The sequence below is a fragment of the Marmota flaviventris genome, chromosome 11 (assembly GCF_047511675.1).
Source record: "Marmota flaviventris isolate mMarFla1 chromosome 11, mMarFla1.hap1, whole genome shotgun sequence".
Classification (NCBI taxonomy): Eukaryota; Metazoa; Chordata; class Mammalia; order Rodentia; family Sciuridae; genus Marmota; species Marmota flaviventris.
This window is the reverse complement of record NC_092508.1, coordinates 77,007,457-77,031,149: the sequence shown is the minus strand read 5'-3', so window position 1 is coordinate 77,031,149 and position 23,693 is coordinate 77,007,457. Positions and strand designations below refer to the sequence as shown.

Genomic DNA, 23,693 nt, shown 5'->3' with positions numbered 1-23,693 from the left:
GAAAACAAATTGCAGCTTTTGAATACTTGAGTTTGTAAAGTGAAATATGTATCAGGCAACCCTTGAATCTTTTTCTCCTCTCCCTTTCTCTAAATCTGAAACTCTTATTGTTGCCCACCTCAAGAGAGATTTTAGGGAGAAAGTAGAGATTTTCAGTTTTTTCCTTATAAGCTTCTGTTAGGTTGAACATTTTTACAACCGCATGCTCTTCTTTTGTAATTAACAAGAAAATAGTAATTGATATTTTCTTCATAAACAAAAGTAATAAGGAATGTAAATCTCAAAATGTTTGTGGAAGATGACATGTTTCCAAGGTAACCATCTCTTGTTATTGACTATAGTAATCATTCATATTTTCTGCATTTAAATTAAAAAATCATTTATCAAATGAAGTAGATAAAGCCTTTTTATAAATATGAATATTAATGAATGCTTTCGTTAGGTCTGCTTCTTTTTTGTAGCCCCATTTCTCATCTACTGAAATGACTATTAGCTCTGCTTCTGCCTATTTGTGGCTGAATGCAGTCTTTGAGTATTTTCTTCCTAAGGCAGCAGGGAAGAATCAATGGCAGTTTCAGCTCTCTTGAAGATTGATGCAGCATTGCGATGCCTAGAAAAACCATGTGATCTTTTAATCAATCACAGATATAAATCTATGCAACTGGTGTCAGGAACCAAGTCATTTCACACTCACCTTACCCATTCTCTAGAATCAAAGGAAATAGAATCCAAATTCAAGTCACTGAGCCACACTATGCAGCCTTTTCTCCCAAGGGATTTTAAATTTGTCACTGCACAAAAGACTTGTCTTGTGTCTTATGGAAGAAAAATGAAAGAAAGAAAATAAAAGAAAAAAGAAGCAAGTTGACATATTTGTCTATAAATGATAGAGTGATAGAGTATTCCCTTTGGTACTAGCTCATAAATAGGCTAAGCCAGAATATTGCTACATGAACTTTAGTTTTTACTTACACTTAAACAGTAGGTGTATTTTTTTATAGGATCCTGAAAAGATTTTGCAGACATCTTATAATTCATTCTTCTGCCTCATGTAAGACTTAATAGAATATTTCCACATGGAATATTCTCATTTTTTTATCTTAAATATACTGAGGGAAGAAGTTTCTCTAAATATAAGCTATAGCCTCATCCTGTTTGCTTCTAGGAATCTCTTCCACATAAAATGAACTCCTCATTTTAAACTAAGTAATGGGAATGATGAGCGAAACAGTGAGTAGAGAATGATAAACGATTTTAGAAGTAATTTAATGTTTGTCAGCGTATTACAGGAACATTTCACAGCAAAGAACAATGCTAAGATATCTGCAGCAGAAGCCAGGATCCATGAGTAGACTAGACAAACAAGTGGACTTTAGGAAGAAAGGTAATGAAATGTTGGTGTTATGGTTTGAATTTTAAATGGTTTCCCAAAGGCTTGTTGAAGATTTGGTCCCCAGTCTATAGCACTAATGGGAGGAGATGGAACCTTCAAATGCAGTATCTAATGGAAGGAATTTAGGTCATTGGGGCATACTTTGAAGGGCATATCTTGAAGGGTATTCTTGGACCCTGGTCCATCCATCTCTCTGTCTTTGCTTTCTGGCTACCATAAGGTGAGCAGCTTTGCTCTACTGTATGCTCCCCACTATGATATTCTACCTTACTACAGGACCAGGAGCAATGGAGACAGCTGGCCAGGGACTGAAATCTTTGAAACTGTGAGCCAAAATAAACTTTTACTTCTTAAAAGTTGTTTACCTCAGGTATTTTGTTATAGTGTGACAGAAAGGTGACTAACATACTTGTCAACATTTTTGAGAGCTTTTATATGCTGACTCACCTGAAATTCAAATGCATATTAAAGGAATGGCTATATTTAGTGCTTCTCAATTTGAGGGCCAAATGGTATCTTAAGACATCATCTTGGTCTCTATAATTGTTCATGGAACTCTTTCTCTCTGTACACTTTGCTTATAGCCTAGTATTTCGCTTAACTTGAAAGTACCAAAAAAACCATATAACGCAATCAAAAATGGGCCAAGGACCTGAACAGTCACTTCTCAGAAGAGGATATACCATCAATCAACAAATATATGAAAAAATGCTCATCATCTCTAGCAATCAGAGAAATGCAAATTAAAACTACTCTAAGATACCATCTCACTCCAGTCAGAATGGCAGCCATGATGAAGACAACAAGTGCTGGCGAGGATATAGGGAAAAAGGCACACTCATACACTGTTGGTGGGACTGCAAATTGGTGCAGCCAATTTGGAAAGCAGTATGGAGATTCCTTGGAAAGCTGGGAATGGAACCACCATTTGACCCAGCTATTCCTCTTCTCGAACTTTTGGGTACCAAAAGACCTAAAAACAGCATATTATAGGGACACAGCCACATCAATGTTTATAGCAGCACAATTCACAATAGCTAGACTGTGGAGCCAACCCAGATGCCCTTCAATGGATGAATGGATAAAAAAAAATGTGGCATGTATTCACAATGGCATATTACTCAGCACTAAAAAAATAACAAGATCATGGCCTTTGCAGGGAAATGGATGGCATTAGAGCAGATTGTGCTAAATGAAGTTAGCCAATCCCCCCCCCCAAAAAAAACAAATGCCAAATGTCTACTCTGATATAAGGGGAGTGACTCAAAATGGGGGAGAGAGGAAGAGCATGGGAAGAAGATTACCTCTACATAGGGAAGAGAGGTGGGAAGGAAAGGAAGGGAGAAAGGGAATTGCATGGATTGTGGAAGGAGACCTTCATTGTTATACAGCATACATGTATGAAGATGTGAGAAAAAAAAAAGAATAGTGCTACCTTAGATTAGGTAGAGAGAAGTGATGGGAGGGGAGGGTCTGGGGAGATAGGGAAGGATAGTAGAATTAAACAGACATTATTATTACTGTATGTATATATGTGAATGCATGAGCAATGTGATTCTGCAATCTTTATACTCAGAAAAATGAGATATTTTATCCCATGTGATTCAAATGTATGATATGTCAAGGTCATTGTACTATCATGTGTAACTAATTAAAACAAATAAAAAAATTAAAAAAGAAAGTACAGGAAGGGGCAGAAATGTATAATTAATTGAATAGATGCTGCTCCCAATCTCACACCTATAGCCAAACAAACCAGCTTAGTTAAGTTGTACAGTTCCTAAAATTTTCCCCACCTTTATTCTTTATCTTTCAACTTGTGTTGGTCAACATGCCATAGAACATAAAATCTAGATTGAAAAGCATACTGGAGTCTTATAGCAGATCATGGTAATGGGAAAGGAATGGAAAATGTGTCCATTTCTGGTACATTAATGCAACATTAGTTTGGTTCCAGATGAGGGGAGTTGGCAGCCATCTAAATTCTTGAATCCCCAGAGACATGGTTAATTTGAACTTGATGATGTCTATCATAAGTACCCTGGAACATATTATGTCATTGTTGAGAGAAAATAGTATTAGTTTCAAAGCTGTATTTTAAATTCAATGAGGAGAGGTGGTGGCAGCACAATTGTAGATTGTTCCCAGCAAGCATTAAGGGTATATCTGAAAAAAAAAAGCTTCAGTTACCTGAAAGAGGAATTTTTGGCAGGTATCAGGATCAGTTTACTTCTGTAACAGAAGCCAGGACATATGGGTAGGACTACACAAATGAGTGGACTTCAAGGACTGTGTTTCTCTAGACCAAAGATTTTTGTGCCTGACAGCACTTTAAGCACAGTAGACATAAGATCAATCAAATTCTTCCACTGTGGTCCCTGAAAGTTACTATTTTGGCTGAAATTCACCCTAGTAACTGGGCAGGAATGAGCCTTTAGTTTGATTCTTTAGAACTGCAGCTTCAGTAGAAATTAGAAAGTTGTAAGCATGAGTTATTTATTTAAGCCACAGGTTTAGAATCTTCTCTTGTCTAACTTGTGTGCCTCCAGGTAGGTGCCTGGGGTATATATGTCATGGATAAACCACAAGATTCTTTCTAGGAAGCACTTGTCTCTGATTAGAGTTTGAGATATCATCTGTCATTTTTAAGTCTTAGTTGGAAGATGATTTATTGTTTTTTTCAAAGCATATGCTACTTTGTGTTTTATAAATAGAAACTGGGTGAGATGTATCCTTTGAAAGACATTCTTTGGAACCGTGTTTAATCAAATTCTAGGGCTCAGAATGATGGTGTTCTTGGCAGAATTTCAAAGTAAAGGCCACTCTGAGGACAGAACATGAAATTATATTAGAGCAAGGAGTATTTAAGCAAGATACCAAGATGACAATGCCAATTACAGTGACTTTGGAATACGGGACTAAGAGGTCACACAATGTTGTTAAATAGGTCAGAACATTTTTGATAATAAGATATGCTTTAGGACAGCATCACCTAGAAACAGACAACTCAGGTCTTATGATTCTGGGTGGGTTTTTTTTTCATTTTTACTATAAAATACAAAATATATCATTAAGAAGACATTTAGCCAATGCAAGTGTATAACATTTTCTTTATTGAAATGAATGGTAATAAAATGAGCATGTAGAGTTCTATAAACTTCACCAAAATTAGACATTTGCCTTCTGGAAGCTCATATCTCAAGTTTTTACTATACTGTGAAATTCTAACAAACCTGATTTGGGTTCAGGATGAGTGAATGGTCTCCTACTTGGTAAAGTTTATTACTTTCTCTCTTTCTGATTTGATGAACAAATTATTCAGCACTCAGAAAGATGGTCTTCATGTCTCCACATTGTCTCTGTCTACCAAAAATGGCTCTAACTTCTGCAAAAATGTCTAGCCTCAAACATTGCTTCTGTGGGAAGATTTTTTTTTTTTTTTTTGTATTTTTTTCTTAGGAGGCATGACATAGTAAACAATGACTGTGTTGCAGAAAGATAGTTTGGCGTTTCAACAGCATACTGGTAATAACCTCATATCCTTTCAAAGTGCAGTCTGTGTTCTTTGCAGTTCTGTGTAGATACTGAAACAGTACAATAATTGCCAACTTGCATCCTCTGTGTGTGTGTCCTCAAGCCTTGAGACATAAAGGTAATAAGTTTTCTTCTATATAAAGAATGAAATATTTCTTATCTTTGATTATTTAGTGTGGTAGAGACTACATCTTGTGCAGCATTATAAAGAATGATTTATCCATTAACACCTTTTACTCATATAGTAAGAAAACAAAATCCTGTTAAATCCACGAGTGTCTGCACTTCAGGGATCCTTTTGTTTCAGATAAATAGGTGCCCCTGAGCCAGTTTAATTTTCCTTTAAAGGCAGAGAGCTCAACTAAGGACTAGTCTTTGAACTCGAAGAAAGCAGAAAGGCACTGTCTGCAACTACCTCAGTAAAATAATCTCAAAGCAATTTTGAGTGTAGCTTCTGGTCAAAACAATTAGAAGTGGTCCATTTGGAAGCAAGATCAGAAACTAATTCATGGCAAAGATGTAATTAAAGATGATTTTAGCACAATGGGGGAGTTATTTGTATAGTTAGACATAAAACAAAGAAAGGAGAGTTCGGTCTTCTTGTAGGAGCACAGGTCTTGCTACTTCAGTGTCTGCAAAAATCTTGTAACACAGAGCAGATGTTCTCCAAAGTCCCTAAACAGGTTGATGCTTGTTTGGGCCAGATAGCAGAGCCACCTGCCAAGTGCCATGCTGTCCTGAGCAAAAGAAGAGTCTAAAGTAATAAAATCACAAGATTAAATCTACCTCAGTGGTCTAGACTGCATATGCATATAATTCTGGATTCTGCTCATAATCTCTCTACTGTGTGGTCATTCAGTTACAGAGACTTTATTTTCTCTCAAGGCAATTCACTTCAAATTTGTATGACTCCAATAATTACAAATGTCTCTTTTTTTTGTGAAGACTTAAATTATCTCAGTGTATAGCATTCTCTCCTTACTGTTGTCAATTTCATACTTGAGTTTGTGCTAAACAACTGTGATGTTCCTTGTCTGTGGCAGTTCCTCAGGCTGAGCAGGGGGGTGGGGGTAGGCAGTAATATGGTCATCCCTGAGGCTTTATGGAATTTTCCTCAGTGTTAAACACCACTGGCTCTTTTGATCATTTTTTTTTTTTTATCTAACATGAGTCCTTTTCAGTTGCTTTCTTTTGACTACATCCAAGTTCATCTACAACTTATAAAAACTGCAATGCTAGGACTCGAACCCATTCTAAGATTGCAATAATGAAGAAACAGAGGAGAGCTGGACTACGGCCTCCCTTTGTGAGGTTCTATGCTTCTGCACATATTAAGTTCATTATTTTTAGCAACCTCTGTATTCCATTGAATTTCTTGGAGATGCTTCTAAAAAAAGCTTTACCTCTAATACTATGATCTGTTTATAAGTATACTTTATTCTTTGTACTGCACAATTGTTCTACACTCAAGTGCAAACCTTGTACTATATTGTAAAAACATTGTTGATACAGAATTATCCATGTTTATGAAGTATAGTATGCTATTTCAAAACATTTATATAATGTGTAATGGTCACATCAGGGTAATTGACATATCAGTCACTTCTCTCAAACACTTACCATTTCTTTGGGTTGGTAATATGCAAAATCCTCTCTACTAGCTATTTTGAAACATGTGATTAAGTACTGTCAACCATAGTTGCCCTACAATTCTACAGAACATTAGAAGTGATGCCTCCAATCCCCCTACCTCCACTAACTGTCCTTTCTCCATTCCTATCCCTTTCCCAGACTCTGGTAACCATGATTCTGTTCTCTGCTTCAATGAGATCAACTTTTTAAACTTTCAGCAGGTTCTTACTTCCATCTTTCTCTGCCTGGTTTATTTCACTTAATGTAATACCCTCCATTTCCACCCATATTGCCACAAATTACAGAATTCCATTCTTTTTATGGATAAATAATATTCCACTAACCATCTATGCCACATTTTCCTTATCCATTCATCTATTTGTAGACATCTAGGTTCATTGCATATCTATAATGCTACAATAATCATGGGAGTGTGTCTTATTAAAATCAAAACATTATTCAAATCTCTTAGGATCCTTTTTGTATCCATATTTTAACATAGTACCTCTCTGCACCCCTGTTTGCTCATGAACAGGAATAAAATCAACCTAAGAAAATGGTTGTGAAGACCATGTGACCCAATACACAGAAATTGGCTCTAAAGGGTTGTATAGATAAATATGTTCTCAATAAAGAACAATATTCTAAATAAATAAATCTGGTCTATAAAATTGTCTTCTAATTTTGCAGTACATTTTTTTTCAATATCATCTAAATAGTCCCCAACATTTTAGAATTGAATCTTTTAGTAAAAATTGTGATATAGGTAAAGTTTGATAAAAATTAAGCAATGTGATATAATTGAACACTAAAGGGATTTACAATTGTAGACTCCCAAGAGGAAATATATTTTTAAAAATCTCTACACATTTCTAAGTAAGGAGACTATATAGATGGACAAGTGGAGGCTCATTTCAAATTGCCTCCTAAAATCCACATTCCCACCCCCCTAGAGCCATCTGCTACTAGCAAACTCTTGATCTACCAAAATGATAAATTGCTTTGCATCTCCTCTATGTGAAATCATTATTCAAAGCTGTAGGGGTGGATCCAAGTTGTTAATGACTAAGCACCATTTGTGTGACAAAGTTGAAACTTTCTGTACTGTAAATCCTTTTTCAAGAGAATTAGCAATGGAAATGCTTTTGATTTGGAATGCTCTCAGACCTGGGTTCACCTCTGAGCACAGGAACAGTTCACCTGGATGATCCTGAAAAACTTACTAGCCCCTCAGTCCCTCCAGTTTCTCTTCTGTGGGAATTGATAATGGTGCTTCTAGAATTTAAAGGGCTTTGAAGTAACATGTTGAAAATATGATGATGAATATTAGCAGTTGTTATCCTTAACTCATATGATTATAATAATCAAAAATTTATATGATGTCCACCAAGTTTCTATGGACAGAACTTGAAATTCAGCCATGTAAACAATCCAATCCAATTAGAATATAATAGTGGAAAATAAGGGAAATATCATATTGTGATTAAGTGGTTCTGGATCAATATGGAGGTAAAGTTCTCTTAAAATAATAACTTTTCAATTCTTAATTTAAAAACAGAGTAGAAGAAAACAAATGGGTTTATAGAATGACTTAATATTCTGGTATATAACTTCACTGGAACATGAAAATATTAAAAGTTTATAACTCCACTCAACCTTCTTCTACATGCAGGATAACCTAGACTTTAAGAAGATATGGTCTTTCTTGGTTGTAAAATGTGTTTTGTTGCACTCTTTCAGTGTCTAAGCACTCTTTCTGAGTCCAGGGAATCATAAATTGAAAGTATTTTATCTGAAAAAATCATTGAATCATGGAACACTGCTAACATTTTCTTTTTTTCTCTACACAGTACATTAAGCATGAAATGAAACCCAACATCAAATAGCCAAGGTTCATCCTTTGAATTGCTTTTCTGTATATGAAGACAGTGACGTCTTTGTTTGCCTTATAGAATAGAAATATGATTTTGAAGAATTAAAATGCATATACCATCTGAAATGAATGCAGTGAAATTCAACATTTATAATATTTGAGATATTTAATATCAGATAAAAGAAATGGATTTACCTTAATTTGGAAGTAGATGTTTACAAGAAAATCTAAAGGAACCCTTTAGCAATTTCTCCATTAAAATGGATAGTACTTTTCAATTATCAATTTTCAAATTTTCAGTATTATGATTTTGTTCTTTGTATACTGATATTTTTCAGAGATGCATCTGATATTTGCCAGAGTTATTTTGGCATCTCTGAAAGTGTCTACTTATAAACCTTCTAAATATTAGAGAATTTTAACTGAAACATTTTTTGAATATTTATTAATCATTGAGAAAATATTTTAAAATCCTATATATTTAATTTGGCTTAGAAATCTCTCTTCAAATACACATGGTTTAATATTTTGTAGTAAAACAAAACAAAACAAAATCTAAGATCTATAAAACAATATGTAATGAATTTTGCCACAGTGGTCAAAAGTTAAGGTGCCAAAAGAGTGGACACTGACTCAGGAAATTAGAAATCAGCAAAAAGTAGTAGAGAAAAACTATCATTGAGCAAAAAGTATGTAATCAAGCTTTTGGGTATAAAGTAATCAATCAAGGATTAACCACAAAGTAAGTCATTTGTGTACAGGATAGAAGCTTATGTTATTAACTATTGTAAGTTTTTTTTAAAATTACCATTTCCTGGAAAAGTAATTGTCAAAATATAGAAGGGTCATCATTCCATGAAAAAGAGGAATACTATCTGACAATCACACAGTGTTCTCTTGCGTTTTTGCAAGCATGCCTCTGAGACTGTTGGGTCTGTTACCAAATGTAGAGACCCTCTACTGAGAGCAATGTGCTTCTGTTCTCAGATTGAGGTTCTCACAGCTGGAAACCTGAAAGAAGAGATGAGTTTACCTGTGGTGATGAGTTGTATGAGAAGGAGCTCCTAACACAGTCTTCACAGCTGACAAATTTCCTCTCTCAACCACATCTTCAACTTCCCGCCTCCCATACCACTTGTGAATAAGAATCAAGAGGGGGAAGAAAAAAGAGAGAGAAACGTGTCACAGTAGATTGGGTAGAAAGAGGTGATGGGAGGGGAGGGGAGGGGAGGGGAGGGGGGATAAGAAGGGAAGCACAATACAATAGACACTAGTATGACCCTAAGTAAAACGTGGCTGTATAACCAATGTGATCCTGCAATCTGTACACGTGGAAAAATAAGATTACGTACCCCATTTGAATCAAATGTATGATATGTCAAGATCATTGTAATGTTTTGAGCAACTAATAAAAAATTTAAAAAAAAGAATCAAGAGCAGAATACAACAGTTACTAATATGGCATTATGTAAAAATGTGGATGTGTAACCGATGTGATTCTGCAATCTGTATATGGGGTAAAAATGGGAGTTCATAACCCACTTGAATCTAAAGTATGAAATATGATATGTCAAGAGCTATGTAATGTTTTGAACAACCAATAAAAAAATTTTTTTAAAAAGAAATAGTATAAAATTAAAAAAAAAAAAAAAAGAGGCCCACTAGTGCAAATCTCAAAGGGAAAGAAACTACTTACAAAGCAGCTGGTCTACCTTAGTGAGGTCATTTCCCTAGTCAGAAGTGCAAAGCAGGCTGAGCACAGGTAACACAAAAAATGAACAGTGCTGGTTCAATTTTCCTGTGAATAAGAAATTTAAGCTAAACCTTTGGGTTTGGAAGAGTTATAATGAAGGATAATTTGGGAACAAAATTATGAAGAATTCAAAGAAAGGTATAAAAATATATTTTATGTGTTTATAGGGCAGCACTTCCAAACAAGAGTGGTTATAAGAGAGGCTCCATCAAAATTAGTATGTCACAGCACATTGGGTAATGCTGAGAATTTTATTTATTTCATGTAGGGTCATAAAGCTTGGAAGAGAAGTTTATCCACAAATAAGTCTGCTTAATTTTATCTAATATTATATTATTGAAGAATTTATTTCGTCTTATTTGCTCTCCTCTGAACATAGGGTGACATTGCATTGACCAAATACACTATTCTTCCTGTACCTACTCCAGGGACAGGTTTATTTAGCAATTAAACATGACCCAAACTGGGCAAAAATATTTCCAGGAAAAGAAAGTTTCTTTCTTCTGGGTTCATTGAGCTGGTAAGATCTGAGAATGTACCTAGGAGGATCCACGTATGTATGTATGTGTGTGTGCATACATACATACATGGATCCTCCTAGGTACACACTCAGATCCTTCCAGCTCAATGACCCCAGCAGAAAGAAACTTTCTTTTCATACACACACACACACACACACACACACACACAGTTTCTCATCATGTGGGAAGAGCTGTGAGCTGGAGAGCACGGGTGACATCAAACATCAGCCTCTCACATACTTTTTGGACCAGTGTGTTTCCGCTTACAAGTCACACCAGTCATAAAATCAATTTTCTTTTAAAAATTAGCTTGAATACATTTATGTTGAATATGACTCAAAAGATACAGCCCATTCTAGCTTGAACATTAAATTGTTTTAGTTGATATTTATTTTACTAAAACTAAGGCTCTATCTTTTTATTAGAAAGCTCATCCATGAAACTGGTTATTTATATGTAGAAAAAGGAACACTTTTACATTGTTGGCTGGAGTGTAAATTAGTACATCTACTATGGAAATCAATATGGAGGTTTCTCAAAAGACTAGGAATGGAACCATCACATGATCAAGCTATACCACTCCTTGGTATTTATCCTAAAGAAATAAAGTCAGCACACTGTAGAAATATATGCCTACTCATGGTTATAATAGCACAATTCAAATAGCCAAACTATGGAACCAGCTCTAATTGTTCATCAATGGATGAATGCATAAAAAAAGTGATATATATATATATATATATATATATACACACACACACACACACACACACACACAATGGAGTTTTATTGAGCCATAAAAGATGAAATTATGTGTTCTTTTGCAATAAAATGGATGGAACTTAAGAATATTCTGTTAAGCAAAGTAAGTCAAACTCAGAAAGTCAAGGGTCATATAGTTTTCCCTATTATGTGGAAACTAGAGAGGAAAAGGGAAAAAGTGTGTGTTTTGGGAGGAATCTGATGAAAATTTAAGGGATCAGTACAGGGGAAGGAGGAGCTGAGGGAAAGGGAATATACAAGGGAATGATATTGGTCAAAATCATATTGTTATATTGTGTGTATGTATGAACATGTAACAACAAATCCCAGTATAATGTACAATGATAACACATCAATAAAAATATGGAAACTAAAAAGATCATCCATGGAATATAGGAGACAGAATTTCATACTCATACTTTTTAATTATTCAGGCATTGAAAACTCATGGTGGGAGAAATGAACAAAACACCTATTCCTGAGCTTAATTTATAGGAAAATATAAGTAACCTCAAGAATTTCTCTTGGAGCACTTCTTCAGGCTTTTCATATTCATGTTCATCCTGAGTTTGAATATGTAAAGTAGAGCTTTGTGTATGCTGCCTCAAGACATGGGGGCAAGTCAAATTAAATTATTTGAGTTGTTCAGACTCTATGTTAATTATAGAGACAGGAAGCATGTACTTCATTTGTAAGGGGAGAAGCTGCAAGGATCTTAGGGCCATGAGCACATGGATCAAACAAAGACAGGATAGAATCATGGAAGGCTCCTTCAAATCCCATGATGCTTTGCACTCTGTTTCCAATATGGGCAGAGTGATGCCTATAATGGCTGCTAAATAATAAATATTTATTGATGACAAAATGAGAAGATCTGGCAAGGCCTCCTTGCTCTTTGAAAATACAAATAATCGAGCTAGCTGACAGGATGTTTGCAATTAGCCTAATACTGAAGAGAAAAGAGAAATGGAGAAGGAGTTAACGGTCTTCCACATTCTTCTCACAATGCTTAGGCCTTCCGTTCAGCAATTATTTGATCTTTTTATTAAGTTCCCTAAATGTGAAATGTTCTAACCACCATTTTGACAATTCAGAATCTGCTTGTAAAATCCTAGAGAGTTTATGTGGTAGGTTCTCTCTGTTTTCATTGGCCATCTTGAAATTTAGGGTCTCCTTTGATCTCTGTTAACTTAGCATTTGAAGATTTTCCAAACTTGTACACTATATAATCTTTGGCTTTTCTGTCTCTTAAGGTTTTAGCTTCTTTTTCTTTCCAACTCTCAAATGAAGATTGAAGCATACAGTTCCAAATATAGATATATTGTAAGATTCCAGGTACTTCATATAAATTTTATTTACTGAACATTTTGCCACAATTTACTTACCATTTTTCTATGTGTTGTTTTATTGTCAAAAAAAAGATAATGCCCAACAATGGGCTGATGTTTGCCTTTAGTCTGTAGTAATATAAACATGTTTCACAGGTGACTGTGTGAGATCCACCAAGTGTGTGCATATGTGCACAGGCACCTGCCTTAGTCGATACTACTTAAAATGTGAACCACATGATCCTGTTGAAAGTATAAGGAATAAATAAAGTAAAAGAGACATTCTGGATCCCAGAGGAATTCTGTTCCCAAAGCAATCAGACATCTGGAGCCTTGGTCTGGTAAAAATCAATGACTCTTTCAGGGCAATGTATCTTTAGATGTGGGCGAGAGAAGTAATGCATAATGAAGGGGGAATTGGTAAGGGGGAAGGCAAACACAGAAAAAAAAATTCATGAAGAAAATTGCAACTTTTGTTGTAATAGACTGTGCAGCATGTAGGCTATCACATAATTACATGTGTGTATTTATATCACCATGGATTTCAGAAATAGTAAATAAAAAAATTCTTTATTATATGAATCTTGTGGGAAGATCATGTGCTTTCCCTTCTGTATATTTGTTTGTGTCTGTGTTCTATGGTTCAAATAGATAGGAACCATTTCAATTTTTTTCAGTAAAAGATAGTAAGGGTTTTAAACAGACTGTGTAACTGTTTTAATTATGAATTCATAAATATTACTACTAGTGGAAACTGATTCTAAAATGAGGGGCAGGGCAGAGATTCATTGCAGCTTTATCATAGATGGCCTAATCTGCTTTGTATTGATCATTCTATGCTTGCTTTTGTCCACTTAAAAATTATTTTAGCAAGCAAACCCTTATATATGGTTAAGAAAAAAGAACTACCTGTTTCTTTCAAAAACACATAGTCAAATGAATGAAAATAAAACTTGTTTATTCTCATTTGTAGATATTGTAGAAAGTAAACCTTGTTTATTCTCATTTGAAGCTACTTCAAATACTAAAGTAGCTTCTATACACAATAGTGCATAGTCATCTAAAATCTAGATCTAGATATTGTTTTTTAAGTTAGGAGCAAGCCACTGTTTGCAAGGTGATTGAGGAATATTTAAAAATGTATCTAGTTGTACTTCAAACAGTCCTTGTAGAAGCTTCCTCTGAAATACTTTGAGTTTCTCAAATATTATAAAATAATAAATTGAATAAAGCAAAAGTATGAATTCAGACTATTTTATTATGACCACTATGATATATAACTGAAAATGTCATATGCTTTATTTTTCTTAAACTATACTTTCTTTCCAAGAATTTTAAAATCATAGTTGATGCCATAAAATTAATCCTGGACTTGTAAAAATGCAAGCAGTTAAAACAACACAAACAATGTCTGGAAAGTGAGATGGCCATGGAAACAAATAACCATTGAGTCTTTAGATTTAGATGTTAGGAAACCATTACTACTGCTGAAGCTGATTTTAAAACATATCCCATTTGAGCTATTGCACACATGTCTAAATGGGATTTGGCAGGTGGATAAAAGATTTATTGATTCCTGTTTAAGGGATTGCTGCAGACTTGCTGTTTCAACAGGCTTTCAAAGGAGGTTTGAGTCTAACAAAACAAACTGAACCCTGGGATCCTTTCTGTGTATTGCAACCCCCAAAATGACAAGAAGCCAGGACTAAGAAAGTCTCTAAACTACATGTGGAATAGCTGTTGTGTACTATTGCAAAAGCTCACAGGGAAAAATACTTTGGGAGAGAAAGACTGGCTATTAATTAATCTTCAAATACTCAAGTAGCTTCTATACGTACTAGTGCATGCTCATATAAAATCTAGATCTAGATTTACAGTATCTATAAGAATTGCTTATTCCCAGCTTTATTGGCCCTTGCTCTCATAGCTTCACCCAATGAAAATATAGAGATCTGGGATATTTAAGGCACCAGTTAGATGGTGAATTTCTATCAGATTAGAAACTTCTGTCTTCCCAGGTCTGGCAAGGTGTCTGAAATTTTGCTTTGATTATTTTAAATAGCATATCCCAAGTGGCAGAGCATTTGACTTGTGAGGAAAAAAATTCTACATAAATGACTGAGACTGGAAAGACAAAATAATACATAATGAGAAGTGTATGAAACATCTTGAGAGAAATAAAATGTTAAACAAATTAATTCAAAGAAATTATAGAATTGTGAAATCCTTTAGAATTCATCTTCCTTATTTTATGGATGAGGCCCCCCAGCTGCTTAGAGGCCAGAGTCAAAATTTCTACCATCTAACATGTGCCTTCTCTTGCTTTATTCAGAGTTACACAGGAAGACACAGGAAAAGGACTGCCTTGGCATCCTGTGAGAAGCCAAGTGGCCTGGAAATCAGAAATCATGGACTATCCACCAAGAGCTACCATATTCTTAGACTTAAGAAGGTGATGTGACCTTCCTTTGAATTATACAGCGCTCAAGATCCTTCTACATTTTCAAAGAGAGTGGGGAGACTCATATCCTCAATCTTAGGAAAAATAAAATGTATAAACAATTGATTAAGCTGCTTATATGTCGACAACCCAATTAGGCCAAGAGGCATCAGTAGGTAGCCTGAGAGCCCACTTACCTATCAGCTGTGTCTTATGAAAACCTGTCCCTGTGTCTGCTATATTTCCAGAAGAGCATCAGGAAATATCAGAAAAGTACTCTCCTGGGTCATGCCAGAATGAAGCAAGCTTTCATAGGAAGTGCATGCCTCCTGCCTTTCTCTGCCTCCCATGATTACTGAGCACATGGTAGACCTAATTGTGGGATGGTGGAACCTGTCCATTTGCATTTATTCCATTCAATATCCCATTCAATCCCCAGTCTCCAGGATGACTTTTTTTTTTTCTTTTTCTTTTTGCAGTACTGGAGATTAAACACAGGGGCACTCTATTACTGAACTACATCTGTACCCAGACCTATTTTACTTTGACACAAGGTCTCCCTACATTGCCCCCATTGGTCTTGAACTTGCTATCCTCCTGCCTCAGCCTCCTGAATTGATAGGATTACAGGTGCACACTACCTTGTCTGGTGGCTAACATTGTTTTCTTAGATGAAACACAGAGTACATTTCAAAACCTGTTTTTCTTATAGCATGTCTGTGGGAAAAGTATGATATTCCATAAACTCTGGGCAGGATTTAAAAGTTTTATTTAATGCATTTGTTAGAATGAGGGACAAAGAGAGTCAAAGGCAGAGTGAGAGGGCGTGGTGTGAGGCCTGGAAAGTGGTTGCTGTGTGGCCATCAGGGAATAGGGAGTGTAAAAAGCTTCTTGCCTCATCTATAAAAACCAGAACCACTTGGCATCTCTCTAAGTAACAAATAGACCTAAGGGCTGGAGAGAAGGGCTGTTGGCAGGAAATAGTCCCCAGGGCTATGTGCATTTCAGACTGTGTGCATTTCCCTATAATGCATAGATCACAGATTGCAGAGCTGTGTTCCTATATCTTTTCTACCTAAGGATTAAATTTTGCAGGTTCTGTTTTGTCTCACAATCACAATATCTGGAGATGAGAGAATAAATATGTATAATTGAGATGAGAAGAAACTGTAACTTTTGCTTTTGAGTTGCAAAGAAGAGGAAACAGGTGTGAAGAAACATTAAGAACAAAACAGAGAAGAGAGTAGAGGTTTTGAATCTTGGGAAGGCTCCTTTCTCAACTTTTCAGATTTTTGTTTTAAATGAAAATCTACTTTATAGAAACAATATACAATTGAACTAAAGTTTCAACCCCACCTCCATGTCTGAAGCTAGCTATATGCATATACTTTGAACAGAGCAGAGAACAAAGCAAGATTCCTAAAATCTCAGGCTGATTTGTTTTTCATTCCACATCAATTTCCTCCAAAGCACAAAATTCAGTGGTAGTCTAACAAATCTGCAAGAAGAAGGGACCCTTAGTGGAAGTTGCCGCCCCAAAAACCTGAGTTAAATGTCTAGTTTGTCCCAGGGTAAACTTGTTGTTCTGCTTTATTTCTCTCTTTGAAACATGGAGACAGCAGATTGACTTGGTGCCACAAGAACTGTCTATAAAATAAGATGTCTCCATTTCTCTTCCTACACATTAGCAAAGGTAAAATGCCTTCAGTGACTCACCCTACTTGTTGATTATCTGTTGACTGTACCCCTTTCCTAGATATGAAAAAAAGCAAACCATTACCTGTTGAAAAAATAGGAACGATAGGCAAAACCTGGAATCAAATCCTTATTTTTTTTTCCAAGCCTGACACCATTAACATTTAAAACACCATTCCAGGTTGCAATTTTTGGAAAGATTTACTTTGAGACTGAACTAATGGATAAGATGCTAAAGGACATAAAAACCTTTTGAACCCAGTCCTTTGAGTCATTGGCACTTGTGCTTCTTCCTCAGTAAATGAGACACGTCTTTGTTGTTTAATTTTGGTTGGTCTTGTAGTTGCTATTGTGAAGTCAGTGAAATTTTAATTGCTAGAGCATCCTAGTAAATCCTTTATATTCCAGGAAATATTTAGGATTACACCCTAGACACAAATATAAACTGCTAAAAACCTTTCATCAAGTTTAAGCTTGAAGCTATTGAATACTTTGGGTTGTTCTCACTGTCATGATTTTCTAGATTCTCCTTTCCAACACTATCCAGTTACTGAGAACTAAATATGCCTGCCATCATCTACAACTCTGTTCTGGTTCAGCCTTCTTGGTTTTGGTTTTAATACTCATCTCTGACATTCAGCACCTCGGCTAACTCCTCTGAGTCCTTTGCCTGGCCTCGGGCTGACTACTCTAAATTATAAAGAGCAGTCAGTCTCTTTCTCTCTTTTTTTTTTTCCCTCTTTTTTTTCTTGCTGTTTTATTTTCAATTAATTGAAGCAAAGTAATTATACATATTTATGGGGCACAATGGGATGTTTCAATACATGTACACATTGTGGAATGATCAAATCAGGCTAATTAGTACATGTGTATCATGTCTTCCGATCTTTTAATATCATCCTTTCTCTAGAAAATAATCCATCTCGTTTTATTATCAGTGGTTTGTCCTAAGAAGCATTAGCGTCATTATGTACCTTAGCAGCTACTTTTCTCGTATTTTATAATTTTCTTTTTTCCTGGAGCAACATCCCAGAGCCGTCTTGCTGACGTTGTTCTGGGGAGAGACACCCTCCCTAAAGGCTGACCAAGCCTTCCCTTCCTTTCATTAGCGGTATAACCCTGTTTCCGCTGGAGCCTGTCACGGAAGTGTAATCCTCTAGCGGGGGCCCTCCTGTCATCTCGCCTACCTGAGAGTTGAAAATAAATAAAATATAAAATAGTAAATATAAGAGAAACCGGGACAGCTGCTGTGCGCAGGGTTTGACTGTCTCACTCATCCCTTGGCCTCTTGGTGTTGCCCCCGCCTACCCCTTCCACGCGATCTAAGATTCTGCAAAGAGAATTCCCCTGGCCTGGAACCAGACTCTTCTCTGTTACCGGACCCCCTCTGCTGGGAGGGTAGAATGACCACCAGGAGGCCAGAACAAAACACTTAAATGTTGCCTTTATTAAGGAAATGTTAAATAAGAAAAAAAAAAAAAAAAAAAGGTCAAAAACGGCTTCACAGATTATCAAGAGCACTCTTGTGGCGTAAACCGTGCAGTCACGAGCTACGAGTTCTATTCTGGGTCTTTGTCCTTTAGCTGGAGCTCTAGTCTCCCCAAAAGACCCAGTTGGAAATACACTAAAAGAAACAATTCACCCCAGTCACATTCGCAGGCTCCCCCTCCCCCCACCCCGTCTCCCAGGATGACAAAACTCTAACCCCCAGGCAGGCAAACAGGCCACTAGGGCAGAAAAGACTTATTTGTATTCAAGCAAACTAGCACAAATTCCCTTAAAACGGCACGTTACAATCGAAGGTTTCATCTCTCCCCGCCAGGGCTGGGGTAGGGGGGAGCTGGAGAGAGTGGGCAAGAATCCGCGCACGATGTGAATGTACCCATTAGGTCTCTTGTGTAGAGTATAAACAGGTCACTTTTCTGGTCACCAGGTGATCGGGACTTCTGGGTCTCTCCCCTGCCCGCCCTCTCCAGCTGTCCCCAGTGCTTGGCCCACCTGTGGGTGGAGAAGGGCTTTCGTCCCGTCGGTCTCCCCGCATCCCACGCAAGCAGTAGCTTCCAAAGTTTTGCGCCCTAATCGCTCCCTTTTGCCACCTGCTGATGAGTTCAGAAGTCAGGGCTCTCTCCTACAGTCAGGTACGGGGACTTCCAGTGGGCTAGAGAGAAACGGATCGCTTTATCCCAAAAGGCAGAAGTCAGGAGAAATAATTGACTCCGACAGGTTTGCTTCGCCCAGTCTCTGACAGCGGTGGACTCAGCTGGGCTGGAGAAGAGCGGAAGGCCGGGGTGTGCCTGCTGCTGTGGCCTGAGGACCCATCAATAGGGCCCCACGACCACCGCTTCAACCTCTTTAGACGGTCTCCGGTCCTTCACCAGAAAGTTGATCATGCCCTCGGACTTGATGAGCAGGTTGCAGCCTAGGAAGAAGATGCCGAAGACCACCGTGAGCGAGAGCACACACATGACGGCGATCTGCACCACGCGCATGATGTACAGGCTGCGCTCGTCCGGGCCAGCCTCCGCGAAGCCGTCGTCGGTCACCACGGATGCCTGGGTGCAGCAGCGCACTGCGCGCTCCAGCGCCTCGCTGCTGTTGGCTAGGAACAGGCCCGCCACGTCGGTCTGGTTGCCCAGCGCGGGATTCATCACGGGAGCAGGCAGCACCCAGGGAGGCGCGAGTCTGAGGAGTGAGAAGGCGGTGGCACGGGAGGAACAGGTGCCGGGCAAGCGCTTACTTATAGACTTGCTTGCGCGGGGCTCCTCGCTCTCTCCTTTCGAAAGTGTCCGGGCTGTGAGAGTTTCCTAGGAGCTTCTCTAACGCGCGCTGCAGCCGAGCTCCTCTGCGCGGTCCGCTCCTGCTCAGCCGGTGCTTGTTCCCTGCGCTCGCTCGACTGGGGGCTGTTGGAACTTGGCGGGGCTGGGCCAAGCCCGGCCGTGGGAGGTGCGGGCCGCGGCGGCGGCGGCGGCGGCGGCGGCGGCGGCGGCGGCGGCAGCGACCCGTTGGCTGCTCTGAGCGAACAGCGGCCCCTTCCGGCAGCCGCGCCGCCCTGCTATTGGGCGGTAGGGAAAGCAAAAGGAAGAACCTTTTCTTGCTTTGTTTCTTTTGCAACTCCAATGGTCAGGCAGAGGTCACTGTGCACTTCTGCTTTGAATAATCAAAGAGTTTGTGGAGAAAGGGAGCACTCAATTGAAAGTTTCCGAGGAATCGGGCCACGCCAGCTGTGTGCGTCCTTTGCCGGCCACCCCTCTCACTTTTGGGCAGAAGGAAAGTGGTGAAAATGCTGCAGGTGCCAGATGGTGCTGGCGAATGCACCTGGCTTTTGCCTGAGACTGACTGACTCTCCTGCGAAGGTTTTCTAGTGGAGTGTAGAGTGTGCGTGTTGCGGGGTGAGGTGTCAGGTGGAGTGGGGCGGGGATCTGGGAGTAGTCCCCCCCTCTAAGAAATCAAAGACGGATGAATGGAGGTAGGGGGAAGGAAGAGGGGAAGGAAGAAGAAAGGGAGGAAGGAAAGAAGAAAGGAAGGATGAGCCTGCTCTCCATTCCCCTTTACAAAATCAATTGTCAGAGCAAAATGAGTTTTATAGTGATTTTTGAGTCCAAGGAATGGGGTCAGGGGAAGGAGGAATTCTTCTGTGGCCTTTGTGTGAAGGTTGCCAGGAACAGGGTCACCTCTCTGGTAAAGGAGGTGGACAGAGTGATCACGTGCTTGTAATTTTAATTGCAGCGGAGTTTTTGGATGTGCATCCAGTGTTTTTGTCTGTTGGCAATAAATCAGCTATTTAAGTAAATTGGTTATCAACATCCATCACCTAGAATGCTGACCAACTGCTGGAAGTCTTCCTTGTGCTTCATAGCAGATGCAGTTCATTCTTAGTCATTGTAAACCAAACTGCAGATGTTTTAGGGGCCTGGTTGAGGCTTTCAACCCATTATGGTTTTGCTGGTGGTTCTGGTGCAAGTTAACATCCCTAGAAATCAGCCTCTCTTCTCTGACCTTGCTTTTCTGAATTCCTGTTACTTGTTTCTATTGCTCATTTTTACAAGCCTGCCAGATTAATTATTTTAAGATCCAGAACAACACTTCAGGGATACCCCCCACCCCAACTTCCTACTTTCTTTCTCCTCCCTCCTTGATTCTTTAATCTGTAACAGCTAGAAAATAGTAAATTGAAGCCCAGTCTAACCTTCTGATAGAATACTTTTACTGTTTCTATTAAAACACTGTATCTGTCTTGCAGTTTTCAACACTACTTTTAATTCCATTCTATTTGTTTATTAAATGCCCTGATATTTTTCTCCCCAAGCATCATTTCTTCCATATTCAAAGATTTCCTTGAATGTTTTTCCACTATTTCATGACCAAACATGAATTGAATGGCCTTTATTTAAGAGTTTTCAATTTTTGGAAGCTTTATTGTGTATCAGCTTCATTAAGTTTGATTCATCTAAGTATCTATTAACATTCTGGGGGAGAGAATGTTAGCTGAAGGTAGTAGCAGAGGGAAAAGTTAGTTGAAAACCCAGCTTCTGGGCCTCATCCACAATTCACTTGGTTTATTGTATTAGTTTTTCATGATCCAATCAGCCCTGAAGAATGTCTGACCCTCCCTTAACAATTTTTTTCTTTGAACAAATTACTCTTAATTGAAAAGAATTTCTTTAAATCTCACCATACAGTTAGTCTGTTTTTGTTCATGTGGGTGATGCATAAGAATGATAAATATATTTTTCGTATAATGTACGTGTAAAAAAATCATAAAAAAATGTTAGACAATATAAAGTAATGATAAAATGAATGATAGAAACAAGTGACGGGAATTCAGAAAGGCAAAAGGTCAGTGAGGAGAGGTTCAGTAGAGATGTTAACTTGCACAGGATGATGTAGAAGGTGGTTGTGGTTGAACAGAGAGGGACTAGTTAGCCCCTTCTTTATGTAACCAATAGTTAGTTCATAGTATATTTGTAAGGTCCAGCATGACAAGACCAGAGATACTAGCCCCCACAAAAAAAAAAAAAAAAAAAAAAAAAACGAAACGCTGAAAATGTTATTTGAATCATTTTCAGAATTTGAGTATAGTTAGATCTGGGATCTAATATATTTAGATAGTGTCAAGAGAAGTAAGGCAACACTGTTTCTTTTCTTTCAGCTGTAACTATTAACCAGCCACAAAATTGCTGAATCAGAAGATAATGCCAATTCCACATAAACTTAGATCTCCAGTTTGTTAAAAATAAACAAACAAAAAAAAAATCAAAGAAAGAAAACAATAGTTTTGTTTCCTTTCTTCCCCCCATCCCTCTTCTTTTGTTGAGTAAAATTGTTTGGAGTGCTCAAATGGAATTTCACCATAAACCTAGTAGTACAAAAATTACATTTATCACTCAATCTTTAATGGATACAAAGAAGCCTGTATTTCCAGAACTCTCATTTTTTAGAACTTCTCTACAGAAAACTTTTATTTATCTTTTTCTTTTATATTTTGGGTACAGAGGCTCATCTCAGCTCTACTTCTGTTCTTCCCTTGTTTCCTGGGAAAGTCTTACAAGTGTAGGGAAGAAACCTTTAATAAATGTAATATAAAAATCTTAATATTCAGAAAATAGGGGGTGATTTGATGTGAGAAACATTCATAATTCACTTTGTGTTTTAGATACATGGGAGAACTCTGAATGTAGTCAACAACTAATCTCTTCTACTTCACCAAAATAAATAAATTTGATTGTTTGGAGCGTTAAATGTTCAACATTTCGTGATATATATAACACAATGACAGAAACACTTGTTTACTCTTTCTGGAAACTACATCTTTTACATACAATGAAGTTCACACAGATATTCCAGGCCAATATTGATGGCAACTGTAATCTGGAGCTTGAATAGCCTTAAAGTGGGACCAGACACTTTCAATACCGAAACCTTTTTCTAGACTCTTTATTTGTGTATATTATGGAAATATTAAATATACATTTAAAAAATGAAAGTATAAGATATTTAAAGTATATTTATTTCTTTGGGGCAAGCATTTTTCCTAAATAAATTACACTGTATTTCACAATATAAGCAGGATAAAGAGTAAGAACTCACATTCAGAAGTCATTCAGAATAGCAATATCAATACCTGAAATACAAGAAGAAAGTCAGAAATAAGCAGCATAGATCATTGAACCACCAAAGTAGCCAAACAAATAAGCTCATATATTTTACTCTTAGACTGACTTCTTATCTTCTCTCTCATAATCTATGCACTTTGATTTTCCATGCAGTTTTAACTCTCTTTTTTAACTGTTTTTCTTGAGGGCAAGATACTAATATCAATACATGGTTGAAAATGAGGAAATAACTAGAAACACGGGTGCTTTTTTGACAACCAGTAGTGACACCAGAAGGAACAACAACAACAACAACAACAAAAAAAAAAAAACGTTAAACAGCATGCACAGATTTTCTCAGAGCTGAGAGTATTACTTTGGACATGTTTAATATAGAGGCAAATGTCTTTAATGGTGGGGAGCCTAGCAAAATGTGTAAAGGCATGGCTTGAATCTGGCTGTTTTCACAAGATTAAGTCAGAAATTCTGGGGAATGGAACCAGATGATGACTTCAAATTATACTACAGAGTTTTAGTAACAAAAAACTTAATGGTACAGGCATTAAAAAAAAAAATCTCACTAGTGGTGGGATATTAAGTAAGATTTGTGTGTCTCATTTACTCATCTATAAAATAGGGGTAGTCTTCCACAGGATTTTGAAAGGATTAA

At 37.5% G+C, this 23,693-nt stretch overlaps 1 protein-coding gene across 1 annotated transcript; it reads right to left on the bottom strand.

The window, feature by feature from the left end:
- Positions 1 to 19,249: 19,249 nt before the first annotated feature.
- On the bottom strand, positions 19,250 to 19,579 carry Rprm (reprimo, TP53 dependent G2 arrest mediator homolog). Its single transcript, XM_027937923.2, has one exon. It carries the CDS (start codon positions 19,577 to 19,579, stop codon positions 19,250 to 19,252), a length of 330 nt encoding a protein of 109 aa, XP_027793724.1.
- Positions 19,580 to 23,693: the final 4,114 nt, after the last annotated feature.

What these genes read in the sequence shown, in the direction of transcription:
- Rprm (XM_027937923.2), bottom strand. Translation starts at nt 19,579, where the DNA reads ATGAATCCCGCGCTGGGCAACCAGACCGACGTGGCGGGCCTGTTCCTA.